This window comes from Ochlerotatus camptorhynchus, unplaced genomic scaffold (genome assembly GCF_037179485.1).
Source record: "Ochlerotatus camptorhynchus isolate MF236.1 unplaced genomic scaffold, CSIRO-AGI_Acam_v1.1 ptg000438l, whole genome shotgun sequence".
In the NCBI taxonomy this organism is placed as follows: Eukaryota; Metazoa; Arthropoda; class Insecta; order Diptera; family Culicidae; genus Ochlerotatus; species Ochlerotatus camptorhynchus.
The window spans coordinates 446,677-464,709 of NW_027040924.1; the positions used below are offsets into that span (position 1 = coordinate 446,677).

An 18,033-nucleotide genomic window follows, 5' to 3' on the forward strand; every position below is an offset into this window, starting at 1 on the left:
GGGAGCATTTGGAAGAAGTTTAGTAAGCTTCGAATTTCAGAGGGAGGTCAGTTCCATTAGTTTCAGAAAATTAGTGAAAATTTAAGGCAGTTCCCAGATTGTCAGATAACTTCATTTTTATTTTATTTTTCCTTGATTTGTTTTCCGTCGATCTTGTTTTCCGTGCTGAGCACCAATGCTACCGATGCCAGGGAGGCAGCTCCCACACCTGGATCCTACCTATCGACCCATCAACTCATGAACCGGGGACCAACGGCTTTACTTCCCTTCAGTGATCAGAGATGTTATTCGTCAGAACATCTTGGTGGCGCCGACTGGGATTGAACCCAGGCCTGATGGGGTGAGAGGTAATCACGCTTACCACTACACCACCGGCGCCGCTCAACCAGATGACTTCAATTACGTTAAAAATTTAATTGAGGTCTTCCCATGAGTTTAGAAGTTCAGTGAAGCTTTAACAATTTCAGGACGGTTCAATTAAATTCAGCGCAGTACAACAAGTATCATGAAACTTCAAAAACCTAAGCGAAGTTTTGAGAATTTCAGAAAGGAACAGAGAACGTCAGAGCAGTTCCGTTAACATTAGAGAAATGACATAAATTTTAGAGAAGTTAAGAGAACTTCAGCGAATTGTTAAACCTTTAGAAGAGATCTATGATCGATAGAAAAATTGAGGAAACTTTAGGAAGTCCTATAACGTTCAGGGAAGCTTAAGAATTTAATGAGAAGTATTGTGAGCATCAGGCTAGTTTCTCAAACAAAAAAGAACTTGAGGGCAGTTTCAATAACTTCAGGAAAAATTTGGGAAGTTTCAAGCAAGGTTGCAAAGACTCATTTCAGTTAAAATAATGTTTTTCGGAATAATAAAACCAAAAGATGGTATGATGGCATGTTTTACTTGTAACTTACAAGAAGAGGTTACAAAGTATGCGTTGGAAACATAAAACCTGTAAATTTTGCTTTCTATGAGTCACAATCAGCGATTTGCTGATCGCTGAGTGAGTGAGTGAGTTTGTGAAAAATCGCTGACTGTGACTCTCATGAAGTGAAATAAACAGGTTTAATATGTCAAACACATTCTTTGCAACCTCTTCTTGTATCCTACCAATTCAAAATTTGATCATGGCATCTAATTATTTCATAATTTAGAAAAACATTGTTTTAGCTGAAATGAGTCTTTGCAACCTTGGTTTCAAGTAGTTCTGAAGACCTCAAAATAGTCCATTTTGATTTCCATTGAATATACCTCAACATTTCAATGAAGCTTAGAATTCAATTTTCTTTTAGTTTTCCTCGGAATTATCTTCAAATTCCCTTAGTAAATAAGTAACCCTTTGGAAAGATTCTCCGAATATTCATTGAATTCATTTCAGATTTATTTTTGAATCTTACTCCTTCCCTTGGAATTCTACTCACATTGAAAGTCTCCTAAGAATTCGTTGGCATTTCTTCTCACAAATTCCTTAGATTTCTTCTCATAATTTGTTTAGCAAACTCTCCTGAATTTATTTTCCGAATTCCTTTGAAGATGTTCTGGATTTATTCTCAGATTTAATTGTAATCCTCCTTTTAGTATTTTCAAAATAATTCAAGGACTTATGCCTCGGATTCGTTTTCTCTCACAAACTCACAAAATATCCTCAGAAGGCCCTTGGAATTTTCCTCTGAAGGAGTTGTGCTCCTCAGAAATTACTAAGAGTTTTCATTAAACTTTGCTTTTAATTCAATTCAGAGTTTCTTGAAATTCTACTCAAAGCTATCAGGCTTCACAAGAAATCCAAAATTCCTCAGAACTGCCTTGAAAGCAGATTGCATTTTATGTTTTTCTGAAAGATTTTTTACCCAGAACTTCCTTAAATAAGGTTCTAAGTAATTAATCATTTTGCTCGACAATTTTCCACAGAGATGGCGCTGTTCCGCTGGTAGGAAGTGATAAAAAATCCCCATATAGAAATTGAGACAAGTGGGAATAATTCGCTTTCGGTGCATATTCAGGTCAAAAAAAGTGAACGACAACCTAAACAAATTAGTCAGGGACTTTGTCGTTCGGTTTTTCCCGGAAATTATTATTAAATAAGCTACAATTAAATAAAAATGATTTTTCCCCATACAGTTTTACCTCATTTACTACCAGTCCCCAGAGAGCCAAAAAATTCAAATTTGAGAGAGAAAATTTGCTCTCACGAGCTCAATCTCTAAACATGCCATGTATTTTGTTGACACTCGATTTGTGATTTCCCTTTCACAGATTACAAAATAGAGTACCTGACACTACAAATGTCTGGTATCTCTATGTATGCATTTGCTGTAACATTTGAAGTCCCTTCTTTTTTACATATTCTGCGCAAAAGATAATTTATGCCCCGCCCCATACATAAAATTCGGCGGGAAATTCTGTGAGGGGTGAGCTATTTTGTGTGCAGAATGTGTAAAAAAGGAGGGACTTCGAATAATAATCTAAATGCATATATAGATGTACCAGACATGTTTTGCACTGCAGTGTCCTCTGTGAACAATTATAGGAAAACAGATTGTGCGTAGTTTCCGAGAGATGTCACCGCAAACAACAGCAGTGACACCTGATGGAACATGAATGCAGAAGCTTGACAAAATGATTAATTATAATAAAATTCCACGAGCTTTTAAAACTGTCCATGAAATTTAACTTCAGATTCTTGAAAATTTCTTGAAGTATTGTAGCTATCAAGTCCAGAACTAGTTCAAATTTGAAATTTCTGGGAAATATGCATGTTCCAAAACAAAATTTCAAGCCTCCGTTTTTTTTATTGATTTGTTACTGAAGATTTATCCACTCTGGATCTATACTGGTCAAAGTGCGGATGAAAATACCGAGAAAAATTAAATGCTTGTATTTGAAATCCTTTAAAATATCCTTAGCCTTGCAGGTATTTTAAGGAAAAATAAAATTTCCTGAGGATTCCCGGTTTTCACCTTTTTGCAGTCAGTAGACACCCTGACTAAAACCGTGGGTTTGGCCATAAACTTTCTATTGAATCTTTTGCTTTAAAGGTTATTATCGTACATAAGTGTTAATGAGATACTTATTGAATAAGTCTAAAACATCAAACATTTATTTGGTTTGCCATCAAAACAACTACTTTTCTTCTCTGAGGTCACTTTTTAGTCACTATTTTTACAACCACAAGGCACTGATTGGTCACTTATTTCTTCAACATGGTCACTAAAATCACTTTTGCTACCAGCCCTGTAATTCCCATATAAACTTCAAAGGGCCAGTGCAGTATGAGTTCGCATCATCCGGATTTGAAATTTACTGAGTTTGAAACAGTGCCACTTTAAATAATACAGATAAAGAGAAAAAACCTCAAACTTCAGTTTCCTATGAACCGACCTTGCATTAAAGCAGGCAGTTCCTGCTGCTGGGAAAATTTCTCAACCGACCCGAAATCGTTCCGACAAGTGAAACATTTTTCCAAGTTATGCCAGCCGCATGCTTTCCAACAATCCACTAATCGTCTTATTTTCGTTTTTCTCTCCCGCCCACACAGATCATCATGTCCGAGAAGGACAAAACCAAGTTGGCCTCCACGGAGAAGCGGAAAGCCGACGAATGCGAACCCGTTAAGGATCTCAAGAAGGTAAGGAACAACTTTTCCAGCATTGCGCCATAACTCTTTGTTTGGGAAAGTGAATTCAACTTTTTTCATTTCAAAGCAACTTGAAATATTAAAGCTCCTGATTCCATGCGGCACGCTCATGTCGAGATTTCGTTCGCACGCGCGAAGATCGACACCTTGGCAATTTCCATATATCCGTACCGGCTCGCAGAACAGGTGTTCTCTGTCGCCGTCGGCAGTCGCTGAATCGGCTCCCAGCTGAATTCGATTAATAAATTTTTAAAGCGGAAATTTTCGCACGTGCTGCCACGTGCGCAGTAGTCTCGAAGTCATTGGCCCTTTTCTCGTAATAGGCGGAGACGAGCGTCCCACACTTCTTCTTTGGCTGCGAGCCCAGACGACGCATATGGTCTTCGCTTCGCGGAAGCTAGGCTATGACGGAGGGAAAAGTATAGTAGTAGGAAAATTAACGAGACTAATCTAGTCACAGCGTAGAGACAAAAAAAAAAAAAGATCGCAACGTTATTAAGTAAAATGGCACACTGTCAACTTGGATGCAAATTGAGTATCGTCGTCGTCTTGGGGGACGACCCGAACGACAGTGGCACCAGCTGTTACTAGTCCTCGTTCGAGTGGGTGGATGCAAAAGTAATTTTATTGGAAATTATTAACATTTTCCTAGCACATCGCTTCGCCACTTCGCTAGCAAGTGGGTTAATTAGCATCTCGGGGTTGCTTCGCCTGTCTGCCTGTCGGGGAGGGGGGTTGTAGTTTTTAATAAACGGTTCCCTGCTCAAAAGACGCATGTAACTTAACACCGGTTTTTATGAGTTGCTATGCACATCTTTTTTACGCACGGTTGAGCAATTTCAATAGAGCACACTCATGAACCGTAAATTGCTATTGGAAGATACCTACGTTGGCAAATGAATTTACATTTTTATTGCATTGCATTTTGCATTCCGGCGAGATGCTGGCACTCTTCTTCTGTACCCTGCTGATGGAAAGGTGGATGGGAAATTTATTCAAAACGCTCGTTCTCTGGCAGCGCGATTTGCTTTTGTTGTGAGTTGTGTAGGGTGCACATATTTCGTCTTGTTATTTAGGGGTGGTACTGTAGTCGTTTGCCATCGCAGCAGAAGATAATGGTAGAGTTGAGCGCCGGTTTTACTGCATCACCATACTCAAATTTGTGATTAGGATTTCACGTGAACAATAGATTTTTATTATGAAACAAAATGTGTCAACAATGTACCTTAGATCAAACCTCTATCCTCTGTCCCCTTGTCGTAAATTGACGTAGAAATGACACACGTTAGACGGTGCAAAGGTCTAGCGGACATAAAGCACACACTTCCGCTATAGATAGGGATGTCAATGTAAATAAATCCAACAATTCATGCTATCCTACCAATCAACTCCACTAGATTCTCAATGGTTGCAACGAAAAATGACCACCCCTAGCGGCATCACGCTATTCTTTCTCCCCGGTTTTTCCGCAACGATATTCAAGGCACGCAAGCAAGCAAACAACCCACCAAGCAGGTGAAAATCACTGCCTCCGGCGCCTGGGACCGTGAAAGGGACCCACGTTGATGCATTTCAGCTCCTCGATTGGTTGAGTACACAAGTGAGTGAAAATATTGCATTCATGTTTAACAAAACTGTCACTTTACACACTGCTGCAGAACGCTCATTCAGCCAAGATGTTGCCTAGCTGCAGAGCTGAATAAACCAGCGCCCTATAAAAGAGTGCTTTTCCGTGGCAAACAAGTTATACATGCAACATGCATCCTATTGCTTACGAGAGGTGCACTATTTGCATTCGCAAGTGGTGCGAAGATTTGATTGAGTCAAGATGCGAACGGGAGATAGAAGTCCTTTTGTCGAAATCGCACGGCTTCTGCTTGCTTCTGGCGTGTGTCTGTCTATGAGACAAGGATGAGCACCGCGCCACGTCGCCGCCGCCGCCGCCACCGCCGCCGAATGAATTGGATCAGGACGACAAAAGCTTCATCATCCCGTGGTTTAATGTGCGCTCTTTAAAGCATTAGTAACGAGAAGCTGTCTCGTTGTGAAACCGAGAGGGAAAGCAACATTTTTTATTTATGCCTCATTAGTGTGCTCGAGGGCCCTCCAGGGGTCGGAACATGGCATAACCTACTTACGTTCCTTATTTTCCTGTCCTGTTGATGAATTGCAAATGTGCGCCTTGACAAGTGGGGATGTTTGTTGATTCAATGTATTTGTATTTCCAACACATTTCACGTGATTTGACCGAGAATTCCGGAAGCCGACGGGCAAGGCGCTAAACATTTACATTTGAATAAAAGCATTCGTTCATCGACAATGGATCGGAACGGATATTCAAAAATTGCTCCCTTGCCTCTCACAATGACGGTCGACTAGAATCGACGACAACGACGACAACGACGACGACGACAACGGTATGCCGCAAACCAAGAGCAAGCAAAAAGCAGCATAAAATCACACTTCCTGTTCCTGACCGTGACAAACTGGATGATGCCGGTAGAGAAGTGGCAGAGAGCTGAACGACTCCCGATGGCTGATGGTGTCCATTTCCGGCTGGTGGGAAAAAATATGTGGGCTTTTCTAATTTGAATACATGATTTAGCATTTTCGCCCAAAGCTAAAGTGGTGAAAAAGGGGGTGCTCTCTATCCGGGTGGGTTCGCTTTTGGGCATGATGGTGCGGCCAGAGCTGTAGCAATTTTTGACCGAACGAGAAGTTCCGATATTTGGGCACAGCTATGCATGGCGGCGGAATTTATTTGAGTGGCACTCCTGGGCGTAATTGACTGTGCCCGGTCGAAGTGGCTGGGCAGACATGCTAGGTGGGTGCGGTTTTTGCGCTTAATTTTTCAAGTGTTCAGCTCAGTATAGGCTACTGCAAATGGTTAACTGTTCGCCGTTCTCTTCATCTTGGCTATTACGCCACAATTGGAACGTTGCGTTTTCCCTCAGTGCTCAATGGTCCAGAAGCTGTGTTTAGGTGGATAAAATGGTTTGTGCTGAAACCATTAGTATTATTTTCCTCAAAAATGTGTAATTGAAATCTGTTACAACATTTGAAAAAACCAAAAAAAAAAATCTAAGTTGTTTAGCACTTTACCATCTCCCTAACAGATTTTAGAACATACCTTGCTTTCTTCACATTAAAATTTAAAATAATCGAATATCAACTTTTTGGTTTTTTATCATGGCTTTAAAGCGATGTTTTCTAGCAAGTATATTTTTTTTTCCTTAAAGTTCGTTCAATCCCCTACAACTTGACGTTGTTTTTATCAAACCCGTGTTCAAGTTATGGTAAAAAAAAACATTGTCATATTGTAATTAAAAAGGTAATCTTACACATGTACAATATTTAATTTAAATCGGAAAGGGTCGGTCGGGCCAAAACTGTCATTATTTTTTGGCGTTTTGAGCTGGAAATGCTCTTTTTTTATATAATGCGTTTATTTTTCCAGGCTCAATTGCTGTAGCTTAGCGGAGCCGATATTCATTGATTAGATTACAAAATTATTCAAAACTAACGTTAGTAAAGCGGGGGCAGATTATTTGCGGCTATCTCGAGGTTAGGGGTAACAAATTGTAACAAATGGATGGCAGGGTAGGGATTGTGAACACGAGGTTTGGAGAGCAATATGCTCTTGATCTCGAACTAAGCGACACTGTTGCGCCGTGCAAGCTATAGGCCCTTTCGATAATAAAAGCCGACGCCTCGGCTGACGCAACGCAGCCAAGAATGCTACACTTTTACTGTCATGCAAAATCAAAAACAAAAAGCAAAAAGTTAAAAGCGTGCAATCGATTGATAAGTTTTATTTAAATTTAACTATATTTCGTTTATTAATACTTTCAAAACAAAGGTAAGTTGATTCATCTCCTAGTTCTTATATTATTCATCGTTTAAATTCCTAATAACAGGTAAATCTGTTATTCTAAACTGAAATTTGATTTTATAGCCTAAAATTTGATACAATCTAGCTAGGAGTACAGTAGAAGAACCCTGTGATGAACAATATCTTACGTAAAGAGAAAAACCACTGGCGTGCACAGGGTGGGACAAGGTGGGGCAATTGCCCACCCTTTTAAAAATAAGATATTTCCACATTTACAAAATTATGATATTTGAAGAAAAATGAAAACCTTCTATTGCGTCAATTCCTTTGAGATGGTGCCTGAAAATTGCACCACAAAGGTGCATGAAGGGACAAACTTCAATGAAATTTTTTGGCCAAATACATACAAAAAAATCTAGTGTAATTTTTTTTTCATGGAGGTTTAACAAGAGGGCAAATTTAAGGTTGAAAAAATTGGTGGTGGTGGTAAATCAAAGAAAAAGCTTTTTATTGAATATTTCTGGTGTAAAAATATCGTCAAGTAAATAATCAAACTGAATAAAATGGAGGGACTAATCATAATTAATTAATTGAATCACGCTAAAAATCAGGAGCTGCACATTTAACTGAAAATTTCTGGTGGAAAGTTCGCAACATGTGAATGTAGAAGCAAGGTTTATTCATTTTTCTGGTGTATAATTTGCATCGTTCTGATGTAAGCTTCATTGAAAATTTATGGTGAAAATTTGCACCATTATGGTGCATGTAAAGGTAAAGTCTGAAAATTGACCCACAAAGGTGCATGGTGAAACAAACTTCACTGAAAATTTGTGATGCACCATTCTGATGAATGGAGGAGCATGATTTATTGAAAAATTCTGGTGCAAAATTTACATCGCTCTGATAAATGAAATGAACAGAAAATTTCTGGTGGAAAACTTGCACTGGTCTGGTAAATGAAGGCACAAGCTTTATTTAATATTAAGCTATATTGAAAATATCTGGTGGAAAATCTGCACCACAACAATGATGGGCAAGCTTTTTGGAAAATTTTTGGTCTTAAATTTGCATCCTTCTGCTGAATAAAGAAGCATACTTTAATAATAGTTTCTGTATGATGAAAAATCTGAAAATAGGGGCAAGCTTTATTTGGTGGAAAACCTGCAACATTTTGATGATAGGAAAAACAAGCTATATTGAAAATTACTGGTGGAAAATGAAAAAAAGGAAATCTTCACAAATCAGAAGGTTGAAGAAGCAAATTTTATTAAACATTAACAGTGGAAAATTTACATAGTTCTGGTCAAATGAAATTTTCTGGTGTAAAATTTTCTGGGGACAGGTTTGTATTGAAAATTTCTGGTGTAAGATTTGCCACAATCTGCTGCATGGAGGGTCAAGCTGAATTGAAAATTCCTGATGTAAAAATTGCACAGTTCTGGTGAACGAAGGGGCAAGCTTTATTGAACATTTCTGGGAGAAAAACTACAACTTTTTGGGGGATGGACGGACAACTTAAACTTGACTTCCGAGAAGAACCTCAAGGGTATTTAATTCTGAGGATTGTTCCAAAAGAAAAGATTTCTGGGGATGATTCCATGAAAATTCTGCAAATGATTTCTAGTGAATCTTGCAGATAGTTCCAAAAAAAATTCTTAAAGAATACCGAGAGAATCAAATTTTTAATGAAATCACAAAGGTATGTTGGGGAAAATTTCGAGGAAATTCCGATGATAATTTCAAGGTCATTATGGGAAAAATTTCTGGAGAATACAGAGGAAATTCTTCTGACACTTTAGGAGAATTTCTGTTCCAAGGTGTTCTGAAAAAAAGGTCTAAAATATTCTGAGAAGAACCTCAAGGATATTGAATTCTTAGGACAGTTCTAAAATATTTCTGGGTAGAGTCCAAAGAAAATTCTGCGAATAATTTCTAGTGAATCCTGCAGATAGTTCCAAAATAATTCCGAAAAGCATACCGAGAAAAAATAGATTTTGAGTGAAATTCCAAAGGGATTTTGAGGAAAATTTCAAGGGAGTACCGATAATGTCTAGCTCATTCCGGGAATAATTTCTGGATAATACTGAGGAAATTGTTCTGAAACTCTAAGGGAATTTCATTTCCAATGTGTTCTGAGTAAAAGTCAAGAAGAGTTCTAAAAATAATTCCAGAGGACTTCTGAGAAGAATTTCAAAAGAGCTCATTGAGTTCTAAAAATTTCGAAAAGAACCTCAAGGTATTCTGAAGATGGACTTTTTCGCAACTGTACAAAGGTTGAAGATGCTTTTGGATTCAGCATGGAGGTAACTCTAAGACCAGAAGGTCCCGAAGAAACGAGCTCAACTTTCTGGCTCAGCTCTGGTACTCCCTTCGGTCCCAAGCTAATCGATGCACCCCTCGAAATATAGGAAAATCCACGAACCCCTCATTTTGTTTGTCAAACTTTCATAGCAAATCAAAACAAACATAGTGTAGTACTAGAATTTCGACTAGAATGGGGTACATTAATCGTTTGCTTGGGACCAATAGGCTAGTCAAGTAGTGAGCCAATTTAAAATCGTTAGTTTCATATTGATTGTTGGTATAAGTCTGCTATTTATTATTTTTATTTAGATGAATGCGTCATTGGGACGGTACTAATAGATATTTTTGGTCGCTATTGAAAATTTAGTCAATTGCTGAATTTATCTATGGGCCCAAATTAGGGGTATTTAGACCGACATTTCATCCATTTCCCGTTTATTGATAATGATCGACCGACGGAAACATTCGTGGGTGTGAGACGGGTGTTGAAAACAGACGCGACGACCATCTTCAATACCATTGCTGAAGTCCTGACAGCTATGCCGATTTCTTGGGAGCAGGTGATGGCAGTATGTTTTGACGGTGCCAGCACAATGGCTGGCAGCACTGCTAGAGTACAAGCCAAGTGCAAGGACAAAAACAACCATATACTTTTATTAAGAGCTTTGAGTGTGTTGGTTTATTTCCTTTTAATTCCTTTATAATTGCGTATCTTTTGACAGATACGCGTATTTCATCTACTTCTTGAAGACTTCATCAGTGCCAAGTACTCAACACCACCGATCAAGATTGGATTGATCAAGAGCAATATACTGTTTGTTCACTGCTATGTGCACAGTTTGAACCTTGTACTTGTCGAAGCAGTGTGCATGCGAAAGGAGAATGCGATTCTTATTGGTCATTCATGTCGGTGTTATCACCACCATCTGACGTGACTTCAGCTGAATCCAACCACCAAGGCAACAACATTGCAGCCAATGTATTATTTCGGTTAAAGCTCTACTATCGCAACCATTTGACGAACCGATCATGATCGACATCGTCGATGGGATTAAATTGCAAATTTCCATTGGCTGTCTGAAAGCAGTTTGCGTTAAAGAGGATGAACCACCACCGGAGCAAAAAATAAATAAAATTAGCTAAATTGCACAGTAGGGAAATAGAAGGAGGTGTACAGCACCATCCACCACATACTTTGGAGTACTCCCCATCCCCAGATTAAAAGCACCATATAAAAAAAAAATTGCTCCTCCTTAACAAGATTCCTGTGCACGCTAGTGAGAAAAACTAGCGAGAGTCATACTGAAACTAAAACACGATCCGTTAGTGCGGTCCCGGTAGCTGGTTTAAAACCAATGTGTAAGTCAATTTGATGTTTTTTTAATGATTGTTGTTCAAACCTAATTAAAATAAATTACAATCGAGTGGCTGATGTAGCCCAACTACAAAAAGCTTTCACAAATTCGAAAATTGCACCGTAACGTGAATTCTTTTCAAGCGTAATGGCATCGTCACAGGGTTGTAAAGGATGCGATCGATCCGATCATTACGACAATATGGTTGCTTGTGACCAATGCAACAATTGGTGGCACTTTGAGTGTGCCGGAGTGCAGGCTTCTATCGATGAAAGATCGTGAGTCAGCAGAAGTTGCAACGAGTGCCGCACATCTGTCAGATCGTGCAGATCAGCTGACTCTAACGTTCGACTACGTCTCAGACAACTAGAGGAAGCAAAATCATTGGAAGATCGCATTCAGATGGCGCAAGCAGAGAGAGGGCGTGCATACCTGGCTCTGAAACACAAACTCGAAGCAGAAATTTAGTCGGAGAGGGTAGAAACATGCACCGTCGTGAGTTATCGGAGTTGTTCTAGTCGACAAACCTCACTGCAGGACTGGATTGATGAGCAGAATCAGTCATTGGAAGTAGCTGCTGGAGGAGCGAATGTGGAACATGTTAGAACCTCCACACCCATACCGTCACAAGCAACTGACCAGCGAAATCGTCAAGTGGAAACAATTAATCATTTTGTCAAGCTTCTGCATTCATGTTCCATCAGATGTCACAGCTGTCGTTTGCGGTGACATCTATCGGAAACTACACACAATCTGTTTTCCTATGATTGTTCACAGAGGACACTGCAGTGCAAAACATGTCTGGTACCTCTCTATATGCATTTAGATTATTATTCGAAGTCCCTCCTTTTTTACACATTCTGCACACCAAATAGCTCACCCCTCACAGAATTTCCCGCCGAATTTTATGTATGGGGCGGGGCATAAAGTATCTTTTGCGCAGAGTATGTAAAAAAGGAGGGACTTCAAATGTTAAAGCAAATGCATATATCGAGGTACCATGCATGTTTTGTAGTGTCAGGTACTCTATTTTGTAATCTGTGAAAGGGAAATCACAAATCGAGTATCAACAAAATACATGGCATGTTGAGAGATTTAGCTCGTGAGAGAGAATTTCTCTCTTAAATTTGAATTTTTTTGGCTCTCTGGGGACTGGTAGTAAAGCAGATAAAATAGTATGGGGAAAAATCAGTTTTATTTAATTGTAGCTTGTTTAGCATTAATTTCCGGGAAAAAAACTGAACGACAAAGCCCCTGACTAATTTCTTTAGGTTGTCGTTCACTTTTTTTGACCTGAATATGAACCGAAAGCGAATTATTCCCACTTCTCTCAATTTCTATATGGGGATTTTTATCACTTCCTACCAGGGGAACAGCGCCATCTCTGTGGAAAATGGTCGAACAAAATGATTAATTGAGCACTTTGACCAGATTCAAGAACAACAGGAACAAGAGAAAACCGGCCTGTCGCATCTGGCTAATCCACCGTCAATTCATTCTTTCCGAAGCCAGCATTATTGTTTTCCACCAACTCCCATTCATGCTTTTATGCTACCAGTTCAGCCACTGCGCACCGTGGAACATGAAGCTGCACAAGACCACCGGAATTTTCACCTACCTGTTCCGTTACCTCGACATACAATCGAGGGTGAAATTGATCGTCGTCGAAACGTTGCTCAACCAGTCGTTACTCGGTCGACTGTTCCCCCGATTATCCCACCCCGACACGCTGATGAATGGGAAATAGACAATCGAACCTGGGACTATTCTCGGCCGCTGATTCCACCAAGATGATTCTCAACCAGTTTTGCATCGACATATTTACGACCAACAACAAGCAATCAAACAACCATGGAATGTTTCCCTATCGACTGTTCCACCACGGGTCATCTTCGAGTCACGAACGAACAACCAAAAACAAAACGTTAAACCTCCAATATATAACCAGCCACCGCATCCACCTCAAGCACAGTACGGACCAAGTCCTTGGCAGCAACCAGCTCCTCAATAGTTCTACCCAATGCAACAACAGTCTACGTACGAGCCAGTAGGAGTAATCAGTGCACAACAACTCGCCGCACGATAGGTGGTGTCTAGAGAACTGCCAAAATTTTCCGGCGATCCACTCGAATGGCCGATGTTTGTGCAAGCCTTTGAGACGACGACGCAACTGTGTGGGATTCAGCCGGATGAGAACCTGGCTAGACTGCAAAAATGTCTGGTCGGAAATGCTAGAGAGAAAGTTCAAAGCATCCTCACTTTGCCAGCAGCAGTTCCAAATATTATCGAAATATTACGTGACGAGTGTGGACGCCCCGAACAGTTAGTGCATTTCCCACCCAAACATAAACAAACTGGATACCTTAGTCACATTTGGGCGTGAGGTCTGTAACCTTGTTACGTATGTTGAAGCCGCGCAGATGGAAAGCCATATATCTAACCCGATGTTGCTATCAGAGCTGGTAGCCAAACTTCCACCGAATCTCCGACTCGAGTGGGGACTCCACACCCAACGAACCGGTGACGTTTCATTAAAAGCATTCAGCAAGTACGTGTCTTCGATTAGAACCGCTGCATGTCATGTTTCGCTATCGTCCGAGTTGGTCCAGTTGGAAGATAAGAAGGGGAAGAAGAAAGACATATCGAGTTATGTCAACGCTCACACTACTGAGGAAGAATCCAGGATGAAACCATCAACAGACGAGCCAAAGCCAAAATCCGAGCCGAATCCCTGCCCAGCGTGTAATCGGACGCAGCATAAACTCCGTGATTGCGATAAGTTCAGGGGATCTACTGTGGATGAAAGGCATAAGTTGGTGGATCAGCATAAGTTGTGCAAGCGATGCTTAGTAGGCCATGGTAAGTGGCCGTGCAGAACAAAGGATAAATTTCATGCTTTATTTGGATTGATCTGCAGAGAATTTCTAGATTGCTATAAATACATTTTGTAAGGATTCCCAGAGGAAATCTCAAACTAATTTTAGAACAATTCGGGAGTAAACTGTGAAAGTGATTGATGCTTAATTCCGGGAAATTGCTGATTGGAAATCACTGGTCACCATGTAATTGTCTTCCGGCTTACTGGAAAGTTTTTTGTGACCTCTTCTGGAAGCTTCTTCCAAAATATTCTAGAACATTCTAGTGACTTCTCTCAGAATTCTCACTGGCTTTCCTTGGAAGTATCTTCCGACTTTTTCCGGATGCTTTTTTCTGGCTTGCCCTGAAATTGTTTCATCTGCCTTCAGAAGCTTCTTTCTACTTCTGACTTCTTCTGTAAGTTTTTTTTGGCTTCCCCCGGAACATGTAGAGCCAATTTCCCGGAACTGGTTTTCCATGCCTTTTAGTCTATGTTTAATAAAAATGTATATTTCGTAGACCTTTTGCATAATAGCTTTGTTTTGGAAACCGAAGCAGATTCGCAAAAATTGAGACTAAAGTTTTTTTTTTCAAATTTCTTGGAATTTTCCGAGTGAAACTTTCTAAAAACGATTTTCTGCTCGTGAACCTCAAACATGACGATTTTATGCTGCTTACTGAAAACGATTTTCGGCTTCAGCAACTTATGGAGATCGGTTATTGGGTTCTACAACTTATTATGAACTATTTACAGCTTTCGCAACACATAAATACGATTTTCAGCTTCTGTACCTTATCGATTTTTGGCTTCTTCAAATTATTTCGATCTATTTACGGCTTCAACTTACCGATTTTTTACTAATACTCCTTATGCTCTTCTGCAATCTATTGAGCATAATTTTAGCCTTCCGTAACTTATAGAGAACAATTTTTGAATTTTGCCGCTTACCAGAAACGATTTTTGGCTACAGCTTCTTAGGATCGGTTATTGCCTTCACTGCAACTTATTAGAAATGATTTTATGCTGCTGCAACTTATTAAGGTCGACGCTCATATTGAGAAATACTGTACTATGTAACTTGTGGATTTATTCAGAATCGAAGACGTTAAGCACTGAAGCTATTGTACATTCAATCGGGTTGCACTCGGCAGTGATAGTTTTTCACATTCTTTCAGTTTCTCACCTGATTCGTGTCAGTCGTTTTCCGAGTTTTCGTTAAGGGCAATTTGCTTCGCGAGATTTTCATTCGTTCAGCAATATTTTAGCAACCGAGGATGACTACTTTGTTTCTGTGCTGTTCGCCCAGCTATGGGAACATGCATAAATGAGGGGGGGAGGAGCTTTCAGCAGTTATCGCCAGTCATGTATTAGATAAAGCAAAATACACTACGAGGTGGGATTCATGCTCTGATTTTGCCGAAGAACTTTTCTTGAATTACCATCAATTTACACCTTAAATCAATTAATTTGTCTCCGTAATGACGAAAATGCTTCTATTCTATCTTCAAGCATATGCTCTTCAAATTAAACAGCAAGTACTACACCTACCATTCTAATGGGCAACCCCTGGCTGCCGGAAGGAAATTTCAAAATATGTCCCATCTTCGCCTTAATTGCGCGCTTCGTCTCGTTCCTTGATAAAAAAAAAATCCAAAAATAAACACTCATCCAACCGCACCAGCCAACGAAGCGGAAAATCATCATTAAGCCACCTTCATAGACTGAAACGACACGAACGAAACGGGAAGTTGATAAGACATCGCCGTTTCGCCGTGCTCTCCTCGGTTCAGAGGAATCAAAAATCGTACCAAAGGGGGGAGGGGGGACCTTCCTGGAAGTCTTCAAGGTGTTGCATTTTCGGGGATTCACCAGGGACATCCAAATTTGTTCAGTCGAATCTCGAACTAACCAACACTTCGGGAGGAGGGTGCGTGCGATCTCCTGCAAATCATTCAAATTATTATAATGATGCTTTTTCCCGTCGTCGTCGTCGTCGTAGTCGTGCCATTATCATCATCGGCAGGCTCTAAAAGGTTGAAGGTGCCATAATCGTTTTGGGGAGACCGGATTCGTGCTGCGACATCACTTAATCGAGATTTTATGAGCCATACACCGGTGGCAGTTCAGCAGCATAAGCAGAAGAGCAGAGGGAGCTATTAATATCCAATCGATTGTGAGGCGCGTGACTCTCACGCTCTCACGGTGTCGGAGGAGAACTGAATGGTTTCTCGATTCTTGCGGTGTTTGTGGGTGGAGGGCGGATAAGGCGTTTATCGTGAAGTCAAACATCCAAGAAGCACGACATTGTGTGGCGGTGAGAGCTGCGACAGACACGACAGCCGTCCAAATAGTCAAAAGCATACTGCAGTGGCAGAGCAGGGCAGAACATTGTGGCAAATGATGGATATAATTGATATTATGGAAATTGTTATTGTCCACCCAGTTTCGGTGAAATTTATGTTAAATAATTTCCTTAAGGCTGCAGGAGGTTGAAGTTTGGTGAGCTGAGACGTCGTTTTGGGGGGATTGTTATTGTTTTGACAACTCTGACACGATACTGTTGACTGAAATAATCGCCTATAGGATGAAAGAAGATACTGCCTGAGGAACATTTACGAATATGTACCTGGTGGAAGTAATTGGATGCCTCCCTGTAGCTCAGTAGGTAAAGGCGCAGCTACAAAGTAAGACCATGCTGGAGGTGGCTGGGTACGATTCCCGGTCCGGCCTAGGAATTTTTCGGGTTGGACAATTCTCGACTTCTCTGAGCATTAGAGTATTGTTGTTCATGCCTTGCCACTCAATTATTCTGATGCAAAAAAATGGCACAGGCATCGAAAGCTCTCAATTAATAACTTAGAAAGTGCATCTAGGACACTAAGTTGAGCGCACGCAATAAGCTAATATGCGATAAGCAATATGTTTGAAATGCGAGTAAGAAGAAGAAGGAAGTAATTTTAAAGAGGAGAAATCGACGAAATGAAACTCTCATTGATTCTGAAGCATTAAACTGCGCTAGAAATATTTCTAAATTTAAAAATAATTATGAGTCATCTTGTACGTGGGAAAACGTTGCAATTATGATCATCCCAGAGTTAACTTAGACACGTTTTTGGAATCAATCCCTTCAAAAACCTTTGAGGACAAGTAAAAGCCTAAAGGGGTAACTCCGAAGTACTATCAACTTATCTCGAGAGGGCCGTTTGAAAATACTTCGATAAGCATTTAAGTAATATTTTATGATTTGTCCAGATAACTCGAGAGGGCTTTGAAGACAAGTATACTCATGACCGGTACAGCTTCCCTTTGCACAAGTCTGGAGACCTTTTTGAACGACATGTTCCGGGTTGGCAACAGGCTTGGTGGAGCCTCACTCGCGAGTTTGAAATGAGTCGAGCGTAGCATTTTTCTGAGGAGTAGAATGCCTACTGCCAAATCATTCCACTCATCCGGAGTCTCGAAAAGCGCAGTTCACGTCAAATCATCCTCTCGCTGAAGTTCACTCTCCCTCTCTCTCGAGGAGTTTTTGTTTACTTCTTCCATATTCCTGCCGCCACTCACTCGAGGTGAGGGCTGGCTAAACTCGCAGGACAAGAGTGTTTTAAATCCTCCAGTGAGTTTGAGGAGTTTCATCAAGCCTGGTCGGCAAGTCAATTGGATATCAAAGACCAGTTCAGAGGGCATAAAGGACCGAAAATCCCAAAGGAAACATTTTTCGATCTGTTCAGAATACTTATTCGAGAGTAATTTGAATGTCTTCAACGATGCTGATGAATTCGAGGCCCAGGCTGGATGTTTTTTTTAAATAACCTGTCCAAGGGTTAATAAGACAGATTAATATCCGGAGTTCGGTGGGCTTTTTCGTTAATTTCAAAGAGAGCTAGGCCGAAGACTTCCAATAACTTATAGAACTTCAATGTCCAGTACTGGGACTTACAAATCCAAAGAATGACTTGAGGGGAAGTTTACCGCCCCGAAAATTAAAAAAATATTTTCGGCACGTTTTTATTTTTCTAAAAATATTGGGAAAAATTATCAAAAATCCAAGAAAATCAG

At 40.2% G+C, this 18,033-nt stretch overlaps 1 protein-coding gene across 4 annotated transcripts in view; it reads left to right on the forward strand.

Annotated features, from left to right (window-relative positions):
* The window catches only part of LOC135711766 (pseudouridylate synthase RPUSD2-like), a 594,258-nt gene that overhangs the window by 436,717 nt on the left and 139,508 nt on the right, over positions 1–18,033 (forward strand). For all 4 annotated transcript variants that reach the window (XR_010518505.1, XM_065234728.1, XM_065234730.1 and 1 more), the window contains exon 3: positions 3,531–3,620. Coding sequence is in view for 3 of the 4 variants with exons in the window: in XM_065234728.1 (XP_065090800.1) it covers positions 3,531–3,620 (90 nt within the window). In the remaining variant the exon portion in view is untranslated. The remainder of the gene's footprint in view (positions 1–3,530; positions 3,621–18,033) is intronic.